This window comes from Portunus trituberculatus, chromosome 3, assembly GCF_017591435.1.
Source record: "Portunus trituberculatus isolate SZX2019 chromosome 3, ASM1759143v1, whole genome shotgun sequence".
In the NCBI taxonomy this organism is placed as follows: domain Eukaryota; kingdom Metazoa; phylum Arthropoda; class Malacostraca; order Decapoda; family Portunidae; genus Portunus; species Portunus trituberculatus.
The window spans coordinates 243201-264487 of record NC_059257.1 but is presented as its reverse complement, the minus strand read 5'-3'; the positions used below and the strand labels follow the sequence as shown (position 1 = coordinate 264487).

General features: G+C 42.1%; 3 protein-coding genes across 3 annotated transcripts in view; 1 reads left to right on the top strand and 2 right to left on the bottom strand.

Moving 5' to 3' along the window:
* Positions 1-21287, top strand: part of LOC123508012 (E3 ubiquitin-protein ligase TRIM32-like) — a 128768-nt gene that overhangs the window by 77215 nt on the left and 30266 nt on the right. The gene's annotated exons all lie outside the window — the stretch shown is intronic.
* Positions 2641-6773, bottom strand: LOC123508138 (collagen alpha-1(XV) chain-like). The gene is made up of 3 exons (XM_045261657.1): positions 6645-6773; positions 3520-3714; positions 2641-2894 (listed from the first exon to the last, which is right to left on the bottom strand). The coding sequence occupies exons 2-3, from the start codon at positions 3673-3675 to the stop codon at positions 2775-2777; spliced, it is 276 nt and encodes a 91-aa protein (XP_045117592.1). The 5' UTR covers positions 3676-3714; positions 6645-6773; the 3' UTR covers positions 2641-2774.
* Positions 13832-15716, bottom strand: LOC123508030 (putative tripartite motif-containing protein 64B). Its single transcript, XM_045261409.1, has 3 exons — positions 15555-15716; positions 14755-14942; positions 13832-14545 (listed from the first exon to the last, which is right to left on the bottom strand). The coding sequence occupies exons 2-3, from the start codon at positions 14755-14757 to the stop codon at positions 13847-13849; spliced, it is 702 nt and encodes a 233-aa protein (XP_045117344.1). The 5' UTR covers positions 14758-14942; positions 15555-15716; the 3' UTR covers positions 13832-13846.

Genomic DNA, 21287 nt, shown 5'->3' with positions numbered 1-21287 from the left:
TAATAATAATAATAATAATAATAAAAATAATATTAATATGATGCTGATGATGATGATGATGATGATGGTGGTGGTGAAAATGATATTAATATTGTTAATAAAATATAAATTATTATATCAATTATATATTATTATTATTATTATTATTATTATTATATTATTATATTATTATTATTATTATTATTATTATTATTATTATTATTATACAATATTATACATATTAATATTCTACTACTACTATACTATAATATATAATACTACTACTAATTATTAAACTATTAATATTAATTATAAACTACTTATACTAGTATTTTACTTTAATATTACTACTAACATTAATTACTACTACTCTAACTAACTACTACTACACTACATACCTGTACCAGAGGAGTTTTATTTCATCTTCTTTCACTGACCAACCTGGTGAACAAACCTTCAACTTTGCTATCCTTCATGACCTAGAGCAGCTAGTGAAGTTCTCCACCCGTATTCCTGACCGCCTTGGAGACACGCCCAACATTCTTGATCTTTTCCTAACCTCCAACCCTTCTGCTTACTCTGTTAAACTTTCCTCTCCGTTGGGCTCCTCCGACCACAATCTAATTTCCGTTACCAGTTCTATCACTCCAGTGCAGCCTCAGGACCCGCCTAAGCGGAGGTGCTTCTGGCATTTTAACTCTGCTAAGTGGGAGGAACTAAGGCAGTACTATTCTGATTTCCTTGGGATGATTATTGTTTTCATGTCAGAGATCCTTCTTTGTGCCGAGCGCATAACAGAGGTGATTATCTCTGGCATGGAGCTATACATTCCTCATACTTTCTCTAACCCTAAAGCTAAAAAGCCTTGGTTTAACTCTGCTTGTTCTCGTGCTGTCAATGATAGAGAGGCGGCTCACAAACGGTTCCGTAGCCATCCAACTGCTGAAACTCATGCCCTATATATTTCTGCCCGTAATCATGCCAAATCTATTCTCCAACTTACTAAAAACTCTTTCATCAATAGAAAATGTCAAAGTCTTTCCAATTCTAACTCCTCTCGAGATTTCTGGCATCTAGCCAATAATATCTCTAACAACTTTACTTCTTCGTCTTTCCCTCCTTTACTTCATCCAGATGGCTCTACAGCTGTCTCTTCTTTTCTAAAGCTGAACTCTTCGCTCAAACCTTTGCTACCAACTCAACTTTGGATGATTCTGGGCATATTCCTCCTACTCCTCCACCCTCTGACTACTTCATCCCTAAAATTAAAATTCTTTATAAAGACGTTTTCCTGGCCCTCTCTGGCCTTGATTCTCGGAAGGCTTACGGTCCGGATGGAGTCCCTCCTGTTGTTCTCAAAACTGTGCCTCCGAACTCGCTCACTGCCTGGTCAAACTCTTTCATCTGTGTCTCTACTTCTATTTATCCTTCTTGCTGGAAGTTTGCTCACATTCAACCTGTCCCTAAAAAGGTGACCACTCCAATCCTTCTAACTACCGCCCTATAGCTTTGATTTCCTGCCTTTCTAAAGCCTTTGAGTCTATCCTTAATAGGAAGATAATGAGGCATCTATCAGCTCACAACCTTCTCTCTGATTGCCAGTATGGTTTCCGTAAAGGCAGATCTACTGGTGATCTTCTTACTTTCCTAACTGAATCTTGGTCATCCTCTTTAGGGACTTCGGTGAAACCTTTGCTGTCGGCCTTGACATATCGAAAGCCTTCGATAGAGTCTGGCACAAATCTTTAATTTCTAAACTACCCTCCTACGGATTCTATCCTTCTCTGTACCTTCATCTCCAGTTTCCTTTCCGATCGTTCTATTGCTGCTGTAGTAGACGGTCACTGTTCTTCCCTAAAACTATCAACAGTGGTGTTCCACAGGGTTCTGTCCTATCACCCACTCTCTTTCTATTATTCATCAATGATCTCCTAAATCTGACTCAATGCCCTATCCACTCCTATGCTGATGATACCACCCTGCATTATTCAACAGCGTTCAACAGACGCCCAACCCAACAACAATTAAATGACTCAAGGCGAGATGCTATAGGACGCCTAACTTCTGATCTTTCACTTGTTTCTGATTGGGGCAGAGAAAACCTGGTTTTGTTCAATGCCTCAAAACTCAATTTCTACAACTATCTACTCGACATAACCTTCCAGACAACTATCCTCTCTTCTTCAATAACACTCAACTTCCCTCTCCTCTACATTAAACACACTCGGTCTATCCTTCACTAAAAATCTAAACTGGAAATTTCACATCTCTACTCTTGCTAAATCAGCTTCCAAGAAGTTAGGTGTCCTATGGCGTCTTCTACTACTACTACTACTACTACTACTACTACTACTATCACTCTCTTCTACCTCTCTCGTTCTCCCAATATTCTTACTTCTATTCCTTCAAATTATTCTTCATTACTTTCTACTACATCTTTGCATTATAACACCTCTTCTTCATCAACAGAACACAAGAGAAGAGAATCAAACATACCAAACACCTTTCTACTACTATTTCTTTACTTCCAAACCTTTCTACTTTTCTATTTTCCCCAACACCCTTATTTATACACCTTTAATAAACTCTTCATTACCTTCTACTACATCCTTGCATTATACCACCCTCCTCTTTAACAAAACACAAACAAAATTAACAAAACACAAAACACGTCAAACTGTCTACAACGCCTGCCTACTACAACTACATTCACCCTCTCGCACCTTCCTCTCCTTCCCAACCTCCTCATTTCTACACCTCTAGTCAACTCAAGCCAGGGCGGTGAAGGAAGGCACTCACCACTCAGGGCTCGTCAGTACTTCCTTGCCATCGAAGCTGAATATTCTCGGTTTCTGCATGAAGCGACCGCCATCACCTGAGAATATCCCGCGCCAGGTGTTGAAGAGAACCTCCCCCTGTGCAGGTAAACAAAGGTACGCACAGGTAAGTGAAGTTAGAAGTGGTTATGGTAGTAAATACAGTGAAATCTAGGTAAATGAAGGTGAGTGTAGGTAAATGTAGGTATGCACAGGTAAGGCAGGATGAAAATTAGGTAAAACAGAAGTACATATAGGTAGAAATAGGTAAAACAGTAAACACATGTAAAAAATAGGTAAATACAGGTATATATAGGTAAAACACAGGTTAATATAGGTAAAACACAGGTATATATAGGTGAAATATAGGTAAAACGTAGGTAAAATAGGTAAATACAGGTAAATATAGGTAAATAAAGGCAAAACATAGGTAAATACAGGTGTAAATAGGTAAAACACAAGTGAATATAAGCAAATACACTCACCAACACCCAGACGTATCTTTCTTGCGAATAATAAATAATAAATGATAAGCAAAAGTGAAGTTAATACATAAGGCTCCTCCTCCTCCTCCTCCTCCTCCTCCTCCTCCTATTTCTTCTTCTCTTCTTCCACTTCATCATCCTCATTTTTACCAGAGAGAGAGAGAGAGAGAGAGAGAGAGAGAGAGAGAGAGAGAGAGAGAGAGAGAGAGATTAGAGATAGCCAATCACTACCACTCTACCTTAATATTGACGACAGGTAAGTTAGCGTCGTCTCTCCTAACAATAGAGTCAAGGTTCTGGATCCTGGAGGTGAGGAAAGCCCTAAAGGTTCCGCTCAGCCCCGCCCGCCGCGCCTCACGATAGCAGGTGTAGTCCACGCCCGTCACGCCCCTCATGTCTCCGGTGTACGGCTGGTTGAGGGCGGCCAGGCGTAGCTGTGGGCGTGTGGGAGTGATGAGTGTGGGAGGTATGAGGAATCTGTGGGCTTGTGGGCGTGAGTGTTTGAGGAATGAGGAATGTATGGGCGTGTGGGTGTGAGTGTGGGAGGAATGAGAAATGTATGGGCCTGTGGGCGTGAGTGTGGGAGGAATGTATGGGCGTGTGGGCGTGAGTGTGGAAGGAATGAGGAATGTATACGAGTTTTTCTATTCTATTTTATATTTTTCTCTATATTTTGTTGGGATAGGAATATGATAGGTTTACATTTAGGAATGGGAATATAATGTGTATGTCCAGGAATATACATAATAGGAACAGATGGGAATATGGTAGGAATGCATAGGAATAAAGTAGTAATGCATAGAAATATATAGAAATGCATAGGAATGAAGGACTGCAAATAGGAATACATTGGGGTATACAGGAATGCATACGGATTAATAGGAATGTTAACACACACACACACACACACACACACACACACACACACACACACACACACACACACACACACACACACACCTTTGTTAACTCTTCCTTTACGCAGCCAAACAAACAAACAGACAAACAATAAACAAGTAAATAACACTGAGATATCTGAGGCAATAACAATCTATATACACTAACTACCCCCGTTGTCCTACATACTTCACGCCACACAAACACGCACACACACGAACACTCATTACACACACTTATCCATCAACTACCACTCATCTCTGCACACATCAGCCCAGTAGTGTGCTCGTTACACCAGGGAACGGTGCTAAGAACGGTAAATATTGATGAAACAAAATATAGGCGGTCTTCTCCACGATGCCTCAGGCCCCGGCAATCTACGCAAGCCTGCTGGTTACAATACTTTCGTTTCTCACTCTATTATTCGGTCTCTGTACGACGATTATTGTGTTTCTATAAATATTTCGTTGCCATTGAAGTGATTTCCGTGCCTCTGTTCGGTAAATATGTGGTGTTTTGTGCTGTGTTTGTGCTGTGATAGGGGCCAGCTGTGGGGCTCAAATTTATGCCTCGGCCATTAACCCCTTTTTCATTTCAAGCTGTAACCGAATCCCTATCATTTCAAAGAATCGCTTACGCTCTTTGAAGTATGTAACACTGCCACTGAATCAAATATGTGGCTTTATGATGGTGTTTAGTCCTGTTAAAGGTAGATATTTTAGTTTTGTTTTCTTTTATTTACATTTGGTTTTGACGATATAGCTCCTTCTAGACTGTTCTGCAAGACAGCTCAGATTCTGTAAAGTGTGTTAGCATACTCGCAAATCAACATGGTTTGACTTCTCATTACTTTTAACGGTGACAGTGTTGATACGTTTTGATTAATTGATTTAAATATATTCTATTATTAGTTAGGCTAGAGATGCTTTGATATTGTGGATATTGGTTAAAATATTTATCAAGTCATAAAATATCAGACATTCGGCCGTGGCTTCATTTTTTCTATTTTCCATTTTTGAAATGAGTTCCGTTACGAACGTAAAATCACCAACTGTCACCAGCCCAGGTGGACTTGAGTGAGAGGAGCTGGGAGGATGAAAGTCTAAGCGACGTGGATGAACTGAATGATAGATTTGTAGAAAATGTGAGGAATGCAGCAGTAAGCCAGATAGGGTATGCAAGAACAAGTGCCAGAAAGCATGCATGTAGGCCGTGGTGGAATAATGAGATCAGGGATGCTAGGAAGGAAAGAAACAGACTGAATAGGATGTGCAGACAGTTAAGAAAGAGGAGACATGAGAGTGAGGAAGCTGAAAGGGAGTACCTGAATGCATGGGCAGCGTATGTGAGTCAGCAGCGAATGACGAAGCGAAAGATAATGAATGCTAAAGTTACAAGTGAGAGAAGTGTGATTCAGGCACTTAGAGAGAAAGGTATGGAAGGTGGGCGAGAATGGTACAGATTCCTGAGGGGTGAGGGGATGCCTGACAGTGAGAATGTGGAGAGCCTGAAGGTGAATGGGGCAGTGGTGACTGATAAGGAAGAGAAGGGCAATGAAAGAGTTTTGGGAAGAGATTGGAGGTGTAGGTGAGGTCTTTGATGTGGATGAAGGATGTGTGTCACTGGAGAGAAAGGATGCAGATGAGTTGAATGAAAGGATCAGCAGGGAGGAGGTGGAGAAATGTGTGAGGAAGCAGAAGAATGGGAAGGCAGCAGGGCCGGATGAGATACCGTATGAAATGTACAAAATGGAGAAGTAGTGATTGATAGGATGACTGAGTTGTTCAACCAGGTGTGGGAGGAGGAGAGAGTGCCGAGAATGTGGAATGAATGCAGGGTGACCTTGTTGCATAAGGGAGGATATAAGAGTAAGAATGAGTTGAGGAACTACATGCCGATTGCGTTAGTTAACACAGTAGGCAAAGTGTTCAGTGCGGTGTTGAACGAGAGATTGTGCAAATGGATTGAGAGAGTTGGAGTGTTAGGCGAAGAGCAAAATGGATTCCGAGTGGACAGGAGAGCAGAAGACAATCTGTTTGTGGTGAATGAATTGATTGAGAGAAAGAAAAGGAATTGTAGCAAACTATACTTAGGTTTCCTAGACATAGAGAAAGCATATGATAGGGTAAACAGAGAAATGCTAGGTAGGGTGTTAGAAAAGATTGGATTAAGTGCAGAGATAGTTAACATACTGAGAAGTATGTATGTGGATACAAGAGCTAAGTATAAACTAGGGGATATAGAGACACACTGGGTGAAGAGTGAAAGAGGAGTTAGGCAGGGTTGCATATTATCACCAACCCTCTTTAGCTTATATACAGAAGAATTGGCTGCTAGAATGATGAGAATGAATGCAGGTGTATATGTGGGAAATGATAAGATAGGTGTAGTGTTGATGGCAGTTCTCAGCAGCTCCAGGCCAGAGCTTGCACTCTCAGCCAGACACCAAGCTTACACCAGCACTCACAGGCAGCCGCGGCCCGTGTCACCGTCCTGACCAGCGTAAATCCATGTTAAATAAGGCACCAGCAGCACACGGCCACTCTCCTAATACCGTCACTCCTTGTCTCAAACTGGAGCCTTGGCCGCCAGCCGGCCTTCCCCACCTCTCCCTCCTCCACTGCGCGCGCTGGCCGAGGCGGGACACAACACAACCACACTCCACTCGCTCCACTTCTAATACACGAATACAATATGAAATATGATCAAGTATAAGCATGTCAAACTAAATCATTTGCCACTATCATCGTAACTCTATGTCAAAAGTAGAAGGAAAAGAGAGAAGCGGTACAGAGAGGAGTATACCGCACAAACAAAAACACTCGTTAAACAGTGATGGAGGAGCAGGAAGAGGAGGAGGAGGAGGAGAGAACATTCGAAGGTAGGAATGAGAGAGACAACTGGAAGAAATTCGGAGAAGAAATAGTAATTAGAAATCTCTCTCTCTCTCTCTCTCTCTCTCTCTCTCTCTCTCTCTCTCTCTCTCTCTTATGACAATGTCTGGGAAAATGGCAAGGCAGACATGGCGGTAAATGCGCTGCAGCTTACGGACACTAACTCTGCTACCTATAGATGTTCGGTCTCTCTCCACTAACTTTCTTCATATTCAGTGATTGGCTCATCACAAAAATGTAGACGAATGTATCAACGAATCTCGGCTCCCTCCACCACCCATGACAACCACGCCTACACTCCCGACTGTCACATGTACGTACGTGTGTTGGCGGACAAACACGCCACGCCAAGCTGGAACACTTTCACTCACTCACACGTCAAACTGGAACACTGACCCTCACTCACTCACTCACACGCAAAGCTGGAACACTCACTCACTCACTCACACGCCAAGCTGGAACACTCTCCCTTCCTCACTCACACACAAAGCTGGAACACTCACTCACTCACTCACACGCCAAGCTGGAACACTCCCTTCCTCACTCACACGCAAAGCTGGAACACTCACTCACTCACTCACTCACACGCAAAGCTGGAACATTCTCAATCACTCACACACGAAGCTGAAACACCTTCCCTCACTCACTCACACCTTTTTTTCTTTTTAGTGTTTTTACGGTTGTAGAGGCAAAGTAACAAGATTCCTACAAGACTAACTGGAGAAATGCTCTTTAAATCCCCGATAATAATTTCTGTGGCCTTGGCAAAAAGTTGAGGTATTTCTACAGTTAAGAGTGACAAGATTTCTATAAGATTAACTGGAGAAACACTCTTAAAAACCCGGCAATCATTTCTGTGGCCTTGGCAAAAAATTGAGGTATTTCTACAGTTAAGAATGACAAGATTTCTATAAGATTAACTGGAGAAACGCTCTTAAAAACACCACCAAATCATTTCTATGGCCTTGGCAAAGAGTTGAGATGATTTTACAGTTCAGAGTGACAAGATTTCTATAAGATTAACTGGAGAAACACTCTTAAAAACCCAGCCAATCATTTCTGTGGCCTTAGCAAAAATTTGAGATATTTCTACAGTTAAGAGTGACAAGATTTCTATAAGATTAACTGGAGAAACGCTCTTAAAAACACCACCAAATCATTTCTATGGCCTTGGCAAAGAGTTGAGATGATTTTACAGTTCAGAGTGACAAGAATTCTATAAGATTAAGTGGAGAAACACTCTTAAAAACCCGGCAATCATTTCTGTGGCCTTAGCAAAAAGTTGAGGTATTTCTACAGTTAAGAGTGACAAGATTTCTATAAGACTAACTGGAGAAACACTCTTAAAAACCCCACCAATAATCTCTGTGGCCCTTGAAAAAAGTCGTGGTGAGAGAGTAGTGTTTGTGAATATTGGCCAATGCATCCTTGAGGTCCCATCTGTAAACAAACCCCTCACTGGAGACCCTGCCAGACTGATTGACCTTACAGACACTCAACCACACACAATACTTCAGGCTGTTAACAATGTGAATGTGAACGGAATCTGAGTCATTCTTTTATGTAAGCAAAGGTGGCTGAGATTAATGGAAGGAGTTAAAAAAATAGAAGATAGAAAAAAAGAAAAAAGGCCCACTTAGAACGGCAGTCCCCGTGCAGATCCAAGAGTTAGCTAAAGGAAAGGGATAACTGTCTTAAAACCTCCTTTTTAAATTGACTCTATTGCTTTTATAGTATTGCTGGTTATCATCATCACTATTGCTGTTGTGCTTGTGGTTATAGTGTTGTTAGATTAGATGATATTATGTGTATGTGTGTATGTATGTGTTGTGTTTGTGTTTGTGTTGTGTTGTGTTGTGTTGTGTTGTGTTGTGTTGTGTTGTTTTGTGTTGTGTTTGTGTTTGTGTTGTGTGTATGTTGTGTTGTGTTGTGTTGTGTTGTGTTGTGTTGTTGTGTTTTGTGTTGTGTTATGTTGTGTTGTTGTGTTTATGTTGTTGTGTGTTGTGTGTTGTGTTGTGTTGTGTTGTGTTTGTTTTGTTGTGTTGTATGTGTTTGTGTTGTGTTTGTGTTTGTGTGTAGTAGTAGTAGTAGTAGTAGTAGTAGTAGTAGTAGTAATAAGAAAATAATATTTATATAAGAAAGAAATGAAAAAAATAATAATAATAATAATAATAATAATAATAATAATAATAATAATAATAATAATAATAATAATAATAATAATAATGATAAAAGCAACAACAATAGAAGTAGTAGTAGTAACAACAATTATAATAATAGTTATAAAATAATAATAGCAGCAGCAGCAGTAATATTAGCAGTAGCAGTAGTAGTAGTAGCAGTAATAGTAGCAGTAGTAGTCAGTCAATGAATGTGGTTATTTCGTGTTTGAGAAATACTTGATCTGTGACAAAAAATGTCAATAAACACAATTCACCTTCAAATCATGTAGTACTTGGTTTCCGTGAGTCAAAATACTTGCATCAAAACACATTAAAACCAATATTAAAATTGATAAAGATTAATACTAAACCTTTGCTCTCCTTGGTTCATGAATCTGTATCCACGTCACTCCAGGTCGTAGCACATCTAGACTACACTCTAAAATATTGACATGATATTTTTCCTCAACAACACTTTGAATTGAAATGAAGCTACGGCCAATCTGAAGCCATGGCAAACATGATTCAAGTAAAGGGTTTGGTGACGTCACTCTCCTCTTATACAATGTAGCCTGACAGAGAGCAATGTGATGCTTGAACAGGCACTCATTGCAAGCTTCACCTGCTTCATCATTGCTGGTGGTGGAAGTCGGAACACCCAATATTATTTCCAGGGACTTATGATATGCCGCCTCTAAAGTCTTGTACATTGCTCTCTCTAATGGCTTACTCGGTTCCCACAGAGGCAGACCACAATCACGAAGACAAAATGCATTAAAAAGGAACACCAATGTCTGAACACAAGCATGGATCAAATTTCTATAAACATAATTAAACTTTGCATAAAAATGACTCAAGCTAAACTCCACATCCTGAAGGTCTTCGCCATTACTCTGAATCACATGTCCCAAATACTTGTACCTCTTTGTCCCATCAAAGTCATCACCACCCACTGAAATGTTTTGAGCTACATTTTTCCTGCCAGAGACCATGCACTCTGATTGAGACGTATTCATGCTGTACAGTAGTAGTAGTAGTAGTAGTAGTAGTAGTAGTAGTAGTAGTAGTAGTAGTAGTGGTAGTGGTGGTGGTGGTGGTGGTGGTGGTGGTGGTGGTAGTAGTAGTAGTAGTAGTAGTAGTAGTAGTAGTAGTATAATAATAATAATAATAATAATAATAATAATAATAATAATAATAATAATAATAATAATAATAATAATAATAATAATAATAATAATAATAATAATAATAATAATAATAATAATAATAATAATAATAATAATAATAATAATAATAATAATAATAATAATAATAATAATAATAATAATAATAATAATAATAATAATAATAATAATAATAATAATAATAATAATAATAATAATAATAATAATAATAATAATAATAATAATAATAATAATAATAATAATAATAATGAAAATAAGAATAAAAATTATAATAAAATTACCATTATTATTGTTAATAATAGTACTACTACTACTACTACTACTACTACTACTAGTAGTAGTAGTAGGAGTTGTAATTGTGGTAATATTAGTAGGTGTACTATATGAACGTGAGGTGAGGCGACCCACCTGCAGGGTGAGGGCGTGGGGGCAGGGGCGTGGCCTGCAGGGAGTGGAGGTGCAGGCGGCCGTGTTCCAGGCTGATTCTGGCGTGCCGAGTTTGTCCCTCCACGTCCTGGACGGCCAAGACACGGCCGGCCTCCACCAGGCCCCTGGCACGCTGCGTCAGCCTCAGCAGCTCCTCCGCCTGCAGGGAGACAAAAAGTTGCAGCAGCAGCAGCAGCAGTAGTAGTAGTAGTAGTAGTAGTAGTAGTAGTAGTAGTAGTAGTAGTAGTAGCACGGTTCAGTAGGTGGGTGGTACAATAGTAATCCTGTAGGTGGGTGGTAGTAATCCTGAGTGAGGCAAGCGGCAAACAGTGGATAGTACATTCTCACTTTGTTTCTCTGACAGTGTTGATTAAGCCTAAGGTAAAGGCGGATTGACACGTGCCGATTTGCGACTGAAATTTTTGGTACGTACAATTTCCCTCCCATCCCTTCTAGCTGGAAAGTGTCACACGTAGCGCCTGGAAAGTATCGACTATTATAGTTGGCGCCTTGGCAAGAAGTTAATCTCAACGAACAGGTACCCGCCAAGATGTCTTCCTTCAGTGACGATGCTGAGGCGGGGTTGCTCTTCTTTGGCGTACCGGAAGAGTCAACAGAAGAGAAAATTCCTGTGGATACGTCCCTGGCTAAGTAGAAGGAAAGAAAGGAGTGTCTCCCACACTCTGTATTAGCCTACATTTCTCATAAGCAAATTGTTAATCTCAAGAAGACTGTGCACAATTGAGATCAAATTAAATCCTGCCAAGTGTTCACTCCTCACCTCAACAACACCCTGCATTGAGGGAAACACTTCTTGGAGAGTGGCAGTTATTTCCACATTTTCAAAGCTTACCCCGTGACGTCACCACGTAAAGAAAGTCGCAAATCGACTAACAAGACTAATATGTTGATATTGTTTTGCGACTGCTTTCTCCAGTCGCTAGGCACAGATTTTGAGTCGGAATTCTACGTACGTAAAATTTCAGCAGCAAATTGGTACGTGTGCATCTATCTTAAGGCCGGAACTCCCAACCCCCTCCCCATCCACTTACCCCACCCTCCCCCACTTCTCCTCTCTCTCTCTCTCTCTCTCTCTCTCTCTCTCTCTCTCTCTCTCTCTCTCTCTCTCTCATTAATGGTAATAATAATAATTATAATGATAAAGATGATGAGTATGATGATGATGATGATAAAATAATAATAATAATAATAATAATAATAATAATAATAATAATAATGATAATAATAATAATAATAATAATAATAATAATAATAATAATAATAATAATAATAATAATAATAATAATAATAATTATTATCATTTTTTATTATAACAAAACAATAGACATAATAGCAAGAGAGAGAGAGAGAGAGAGAGAGAGAGAGAGAGAGAGAGAGAGAGAGAGAGAGAGAGAGAGAGAGAGAGAGAGAGAGAGAGAGAGAGAGAGCTCTGATTCTCGCTGGGCAGGATAGATCATAGCCACTCACCGTCAGACTCGGTTCCAGCAGGGCCGCCAGCCTGTCCGCGATGGAGGAGGCTGCGGCAGGTGACTCGAGAGGCTGGAGTCACCTGCAGCAGCAGCAGCAGCAGCAGCAGTAGAGCCTGCTGGCTCAATGGCCGTCTGTGTGGCCTGCAGGGTGGCGGCCTGCAGGGCTGAACGGGATGACTTTGCAACCTGAAAAACCCATGGCAATCTATGTTTTCAAGGTCGCCTACTGGTCACCCAGACAGTTTTCCCCATTACGGAGCGAGCTCAGATCTCAAAGACCAATCTTCGGGTAGAACTGAGGCCACACTACACTCCACACACCGAGACAGCGAAGTCACAACCTATTGAATTATATCTCGTACCAGCTTACAGCTAGGTGAATACTAAACAGGGCTACACATTAAAAAGATCGCATATTTGTCTCACCGCACTCGGGACTCGAACCCAGGTCTTTTCTGTTGTGAGCCGAGTGTGTGTGTGTGTGTGTTTCACTATTTGATCTGCTGCAGTCTCTGACGGAACGAGCTCAGAGCTCATTATTTCCGATCTTCGGATAGGCCTGAGACCAGGCACACACCACACACCGGGACAACAAGGTCACAACTCCTTGATTTACATCCCGTACCTACTCACTGCTAGGTGAACAGTGAACAGTGAACAGGGGCTACACGTGAAAGGAGACACACCCAAATATCTCCACTCGGCCGGGGAATCGAACCCCGGTCCTCTGGCTTGTGAAGCCAGCGTTCTAGCCACTGTGCTACCGGGCATATTGTTGTGTGTGTGTGTGTGTGTGTGTGTGTGTGTGTGTGTGTTTCACTGTTTAATCTGCTGCAGTCTCTGACGAGACAGCCAGACGTTACCCTACGGAACGAGCTCAGAACTCATTATTTCCGATCTTCGGATAGGCCTGAGACCAGGCACACACCACACACCGGGACAACAAGGTCACAACTCCTCGATTTACATCCCGTACCTACTCACTGCTAGGTGAACAGTGAACAGTGAACAGGGGCTACACGTGAAAGGAGACACACCCAAATATCTCCACCCGGCCGGGGAATTGAACCCCGGTCCTCTGGCTTGTGAAGCCAGCGCTCTAACCACTGAGCTACCGTGTGTGTGTGTGTGTGTGTGTGTGTGTGTGTGTGTGTGTGTGTGTGTGTGTGTGTGTGTTATGGTTGGAAGTTAATTACAGTTTGCAATGATTAATAGAATACAACAATGTAATGTAACAATGTAGTTCATCATTCTGAAAGTCAACAAGTGTTTGGTGAGTGACTGTTATCTGTCAACATTGTTCAGAGTCAATACAGTACGTGTGCTGGACTACAAACAATGTATTGTAATTGAACCGTGCACCACGTACTATGTAGTGCAGGACCTATCGGTTAAGCCTTAAGGCGTGCTCAACACACAAAGTCAGTCAGTAAGAAGAGAAGAGTGACTGAGGTGCAAGCACACCTAATGTGAGGACACACTCACCCTGGTGACGGTGGTGACCACGTGGACGTCAGGAAACACTGCCGCCCTCCTCCTCCTCCTCCTCCTCCTCCAGCAGATGGTCTGCATCCTCAATCACCTCGTAAGCTTCCTGTCGTGTTGATGGAGTGCGCAGCTCCTGCAGCATGGCGTGCAGCGCCTCCTCTCTCTGCCGCACCTTCTCCTGCCTGCCCTCCACGCGGGAGTCCTCGCGGCTTATCGCCTCCCGGGCACCCTTGCTCTGGTCCACCAGCGTCTGGAGGTCGTCCTCCAGCTGCTGCTGGCGGCCACACCACCCACCCAGGGTTGTCCGGTAGTCTGCCAGCTGGCTCTGCTCCTCCTGGCAGGAGCGGATGGCGGCCAGGACCTTTGCCTCTTGCTCCTGCAGCAGGGACCGTGTCCTCTTGCTGAGTCCCGCTGTGGCCCTTGGTGCAGGCTGTGTCACTGCTGCCGGAGCTGTCAGCTGCTTTTCTGGCTTGGGTGCCACACAGGCCAGTCCTGCACCTCTCATCTTCCTGATAAAGGCCTCTGTGATATAGGAGATAGGGAACTGGCCGGCCTCAGGCAGGGCGTGACTCACCCTGCACGTGGGGCACGTGACGGCACCCTGCTCCTTCAGTTCATTAATGCACGGCGTGCAAAGTGTATGCCCACACGGCAGGTTGCGTGGCCGCCTGTGGGTGTCGTCAAAGGTGTTGAGGCACACAGGGCAGTCCTCTACGTTGTCGTCCTGGAAGAAAGAGACAGCGGCGTGAGGGACACACTGTACACAACGCGACAGGCTGGCCACAGGACACAGCAGGACAGTGAGGGACACGCAGGTGTGGGAGTGTAACACTGCATGGGTGTGCACGATGGCTGCTGCAGGAGGAAGGAACACTGACTACCCGTGCCACTCCCCAACCCAACACTGACTGCCATGTCCACCCCAACACTCACCATAGCTCTGGCTGCTGCTGCTGCTGCTGCTGCTGGTGATGAAGCTCTTCCTTCAGAGTGGCGGTGGAGGTGGTGCTGGCTGCCTTGGTGTAACAGTGACAGAGTGAGAGTGGCCACAGCGCGATTCAAACTCCGCCTCCTTGTTCCTGCCTGGGTGGAGATGCGATTCACGTCCCTCAAAAGTCAACCTGAGACAAAGTTACGGGAAGAAATAAGCACATGATAGATGTAATGGAAAATGAATCTTATAGCCCGCAGTTACTACACGCACTCTTCCACCTTCACTCCTTCGCAAACTGAAGCAAAACACAGCATATTATTTTGTATGGAGTGAAGCATCACATCCCTGTATTATGAAGAGTGAGGGACAGGAATGGCCAGCAGGAAGGCCACACAGACACAACTATGTTGTACAACACAGAACTCAGACCTGTGTGTGTGTGTGTGTGTGTGTGTGTGTGTGTGTGTGTGTGTGTGTGTGTGTGTAGCAGGAGGCATACGTGCCTGAGAGACGCGATGCATTGAGTGAGGGACAGGGAGAGAGAGGGAGTGAGGGAGGGCTGGAGGCAGTGATGTCACCGTTATTTTCCCTCAGCTTATGTGTACATCCATTTATCTGTTTCTCTCTTGTTTTGTGGTTGGGGGATTAAGTGTTATTTTTCTCTTTATTGTGATTATTTATTCTTTTTTTTTTTCATTGTGAATTTTCTTTAAGTTTTTCTTTTTTGTTGTGCATTGCAGTGTGAAATGATATGTTGTGTAATAGTGTTTCATGCTTTGTGTACATCTTCCTCCCTCACCCTGGGCCCGGGGGTCAGCAGGAGTCTGTCTGTCAGGCTGGAACGATCAGTCCTGTTCTTGTCCTGCACGACACGCGCTGGTTGGACAAGATGGTCACTGGACACTAGACACTAGACACCAGCAGACTGCTCGCCACACGCCTGTCACATGTGTGTGTGTGTGTGTGTGTGTGTGTGTGTGTGTGTGTTAAAGGCCTGTACTGGTTATCAGGAGCGGGAACAGCCACCACCACCACCACCACCACCAGCCGTCACCCTCTCACTGCGAGCTCAGAGTTCGTTCATTATTACTGATCTTCGGGTGAGACTGTACGTGGCACACCTCACTACCACACACCACACCACCACAAACTACACACTCACCACTCACCACACACCAAACACTACCACACACCACCACAAACACTCACCACACACCACCACACCAGACCACTCACCACACACACCACATACTAGACAGCCCATCCCCGTGTTAAGTTTGTCACTGGTCACTGGTCAGTCAAAGCACAACTCTGTATATTTCAACTCATTACATGTACTACTATACTGTTCACACACACACACACACACACACACACACACACACACACACACACACACACACACACAGTTGATGAAATTATTATAACTACTACTACTACAACTACAACTACTACTACTACTACTACACACACTATACTACTACTACTACTACTAATAATAATAATAATAATAATAACAATAATATTGTTACGTTATCAACAAGCTGCACTGTTTGAAATCCAGAAGCCATTTCAGAGTACACAGACTATACTACTACTACTACTACTACTACTACTACTACTACTACTACTACTACTACTACTACTACTACAACTACCACCACCATCATGAATACCATAAAAACTACTACTACCTCTTTTACTACTACTACTACTACTACTACTACTACTACTACTAGTGCTACTACTACTACTACTACTACTACTACTACCACCACTACCACCACTACACTATTACCACTATTACTACTACTGCTATTACTAATGCCATCATAAATACCACCACTATTACTACTACTAATACGACTATTACTACTACTACTGCTAATACTATTACTACTACTGCTACTACAACTACTACCACTACAACTACTACAACTTCTGCTAATACTTTTACTAAAATGATAATAATGATAACAATAATATTAACAATACTAATAATCACAATAATAATAATAATAATAATAATAATAATAATAATAATAATAACAACAACAATAATAATAATACTTCATAATTATTGTTGCATATATCTAAAGACATCGATCTATTCCTTCTATTAATAGTTTCCCCTTCAAAATTGTATGTCCCCTGTATCGGGACTTGAAGGGGACACTAAACTGAACTATTTAATTTCACTCCTTCAATGTCAGACTATGTTACCAAACGACTATTTTAACTATGAAGGAAGAGAGGTAGGATACTCAAAATTGGAGGGAAGGTGGAGGAAAGTCGGTAGAGGTGGAGGGAAGTGGAGATAAATTGTGGAGGGAGATATGGAGGAAAGAAACACATGTCAATCCCTATAAACTACTACTACTACTACTACTACTACTACTACTACTACTACTACTATCACTCTCTTCTACCTCTCTCGTTCTCCCAATATTCTTACTTCTATTCCTTCAAATTATTCTTCATTACTTTCTACTACATCTTTGCATTATAACACCTCTTCTTCATCAACAGAACACAAGAGAAGAGAATCAAACATACCAAACACCTTTCTACTACTATTTCTTTACTTCCAAACCTTTCTACTTTTCTATTTTCCCCAACACCCTTATTTATACACCTTTAATAAACTCTTCATTACCTTCTACTACATCCTTGCATTATACCACCCTCCTCTTTAACAAAACACAAACTAAAATTAACAAAACACAAAACACGTCAAACTGTCTACAACGCCTGCCTACTACAACTACATTCACCCTCTCGCACCTTCCTCTCCTTCCCAACCTCCTCATTTCTACACCTCTAGTCAACTCAAGCCAGGGCGGTGAAGGAAGGCACTCACCACTCAGGGCTCGTCAGTACTTCCTTGCCATCGAAGCTGAATATTCTCGGTTTCTGCATGAAGCGACCGCCATCACCTGAGAATATCCCGCGCCAGGTGTTGAAGAGAACCTCCCCCTGTGCAGGTAAACAAAGGTACGCACAGGTAAGTGAAGTTAGAAGTGGTTATGGTAGTAAATACAGTGAAATCTAGGTAAATGAAGGTGAGTGTAGGTAAATGTAGGTATGCACAGGTAAGGCAGGATGAAAATTAGGTAAAACAGAAGTACATATAGGTAGAAATAGGTAAAACAGTAAACACATGTAAAAATAGGTAAATACAGGTATATATAGGTAAAACACAGGTTAATATAGGTAAAACACAGGTATATATAGGTGAAATATAGGTAAAACGTAGGTAAAATAGGTAAATACAGATAAATATAGGTAAATACAGGTGTAAATAGGTAAAACACAAGTGAATATAAGCAAAAACTCTCACCAACACCCAGACGTATCTTTCTTGCGAATAATAAATAATAAATGATAAACAAAAGTGAAGATAATACATAAGGCTCCTCCTCCTCCTCCTCCTTCTTCTCTTCTTATTCCATTTATCATCACCATTTTTACCAGAGAGAGAGAGAGAGAGAGAGAGAGAGAGAGAGAGAGAGAGAGAGAGAGAGAGAGAGATTAGAGATAGCCAACCACTCACTCTACATTAATATTGACGACAGGTAAGTTAGCATCGTCTCTCCTAAGAAACACAAAAAAGAGAGACAGAGAGAGAAACAGAGAGAGACAGAGAGACAAACACGAGAGAGAGATTAGAGACAGCCAATCACTACCACTCTACCTTAATATTGACGACAGGTAAGTTAGCGTCGTCTCCTAACAATAGAGTCAAGGTTCTGGATCCTGGAGGTGAGGAGAGCCCTTTCCGCTCAGCCCCGCCCGCCGCGCCTCACGATAGCAGGTGTAGTCCACGCCCGTCACGCCCCTCATGTCTCCGGTGTACGGCTGGTTGAGGGCGGCCAGGATTAGCTGTGGGCGTGTGGGAGTGATGAGTGTGGGAGGTATGAGGAATCTGTGGGCTTGTGGGCGTGAGTGTTTGAGGAATGAGGAATGTATGGGCGTGTGGGTGTGAGTGTGGGAGGAATGAGAAATGTATGGGCCTGTGGGCGTGAGTGTGGGAGGAATGTATGGGCGTGTGGGCGTGAGTGTGGAAGGAATGAGGAATGTATACGAGTTTTTCTATTCTATTTTATATTTTTTCTCTATATTTTTGTTGGGATAGGAATATGATAGGTTTACATTTAGGAATGGGAATATAATGTGTATGTCCAGGAATATACATAATAGGAACAGATGGGAATATGGTAGGAATGCATAGGAATAAAGTAGTAATGCATAGAAATATATAGAAATGCATAGGAATGAAGGACTGCAAATAGGAATACATTGGGGTATACAGGAATGCATACGGATTAATAGGAATGTTAACACACACACACACACACACACACACACACACACACACACACACACACACACACACACACACACACTTACCTTTGTTAACTCTTCCTTTACGCAGCCAAACAAACAAACAGACAAACAATAAACAAGTAAATAACACTGAGATATCTGAGGCAATAACAATCTATATACACTAACTACCCCCGTTGTCCTACATACTTCACGCCACACAAACACGCACACACACGAACACTCATTACACACACTTATCCATCAACTACCACTCATCTCTGCACACATCAGCCCAGTAGTGTGCTCGTTACACCAGGGAACGGTGCTAAGAACGGTAAATATTGATGAAACAAAATATAGGCGGTCTTCTCCACGATGCCTCAGGCCCCGGCAATCTACGCAAGCCTGCTGGTTACAATACTTTCGTTTCTCACTCTATTATTCGGTCTCTGTACGACGATTATTGTGTTTCTATAAATATTTCGTTGCCATTGAAGTGATTTCCGTGCCTCTGTTCGGTAAATATGTGGTGTTTTGTGCTGTGTTTGTGCTGTGATAGGGGCCAGCTGTGGGGCTCAAATTTATGCCTCGGCCATTAACCCCTTTTTCATTTCAAGCTGTAACCGAATCCCTATCATTTCAAAGAATCGCTTACGCTCTTTGAAGTATGTAACACTGCCACTGAATCAAATATGTGGCTTTATGATGGTGTTTAGTCCTGTTAAAGGTAGATATTTTAGCTTTTGTTTTCTTTTATTTACATTTGGTTTTGACGATATAGCTCCTTCTAGACTGTTCTGCAAGACAGCTCAGATTCTGTAAAGTGTGTTAGCATACTCGCAAATCAACATGGTTTGACTTCTCATTACTTTTAACGGTGACAGTGTTGATACGTTTTGATTAATTGATTTAAATATATTCTATTATTAGTTAGGCTAGAGATGCTTTGATATTGTGGATATTGGTTAAAATATTTATCAAGTCATAAAATATCAGACATTCGGCCGTGGCTTCATTTTTTCTATTTTCCATTTTTGAAATGAGTTCCGTTACGAACGTAAAATCACCAACTGTCACCAGCCCAGGTGGACTTGAGTGAGAGGAGCTGGGAGGATGAAAGTCTAAGCGACGTGGATGAACTGAATGATAGATTTGTAGAAAATGTGAGGAATGCAGCAGTAAGCCAGATAGGGTATGCAAGAACAAGTGCCAGAAAGCATGCATGTAGGCCGTGGTGGAATAATGAGATCAGGGATGCTAGGAAGGAAAGAAACAGACTGAATAGGATGTGCAGACAGTTAAGAAAGAGGAGACATGAGAGTGAGGAAGCTGAAAGGAGTACCTGAATGCATGGGCAGCGTATGTGAGTCAGCTGCCTGACAGTGAGAATGTGGAGAGCCTGAAGGTGAATGGGGCAGTGGTGACTGATAAGGAAGAGAAGGGCAATGAAAGAGTTTTGGGAAGAGATTGGAGGTGTAGGTGAGGTCTTTGATGTGGATGAAGGATGTGTGTCACTGGAGAGAAAGGATGCAGATGAGTTGAATGAAAGGATCAGCAGGGAGGAGGTGGAGAAATGTGTGAGGAAGCAGAAGAATGGGAAGGCAGCAGGGCCGGATGAGATACCGTATGAAATGTACAAAAATGGAGAAGTAGTGATTGATAGGATGACTGAGTTGTTCAACCAGGTGTGGGAGGAGGAGAGAGTGCCGAGAATGTGGAATGAATGCAGGGTGACCTTGTTGCATAAGGGAGGATATAAGAGTAAGAATGAGTTGAGGAACTACAGGCCGATTGCGTTAGTTAACACAGTAGGCAAAGTGTTCAGTGCGGTGTTGAACGAGAGATTGTGCAAATGGATTGAGAGAGTTGGAGTAATATGAAATATGATCAAGTATAAGCATGTCAAACTAAATCATTTGCCACTATCATCGTAACTCTATGTCAAAAGTAGAAGGAAAAGAGAGAATCGGTACAGAGAGGAGTATACCGCACAAACAAAAACACTCGTTAAACAGTGATGGAGGAGCAGGAAGAGGAGGAGGAGGAGGAGAGAACATTCGAAGGTAGGAATGAGAGAGACAACTGGAAGAAATTCGGAGAAGAAATAGTAATTAGAAATCTCTCTCTCTCTCTCTCTCTCTCTCTCTCTCTCTCTCTCTCTCTGATTATGACAATGTCTGGGAAAATGGCAAGGCAGACATGG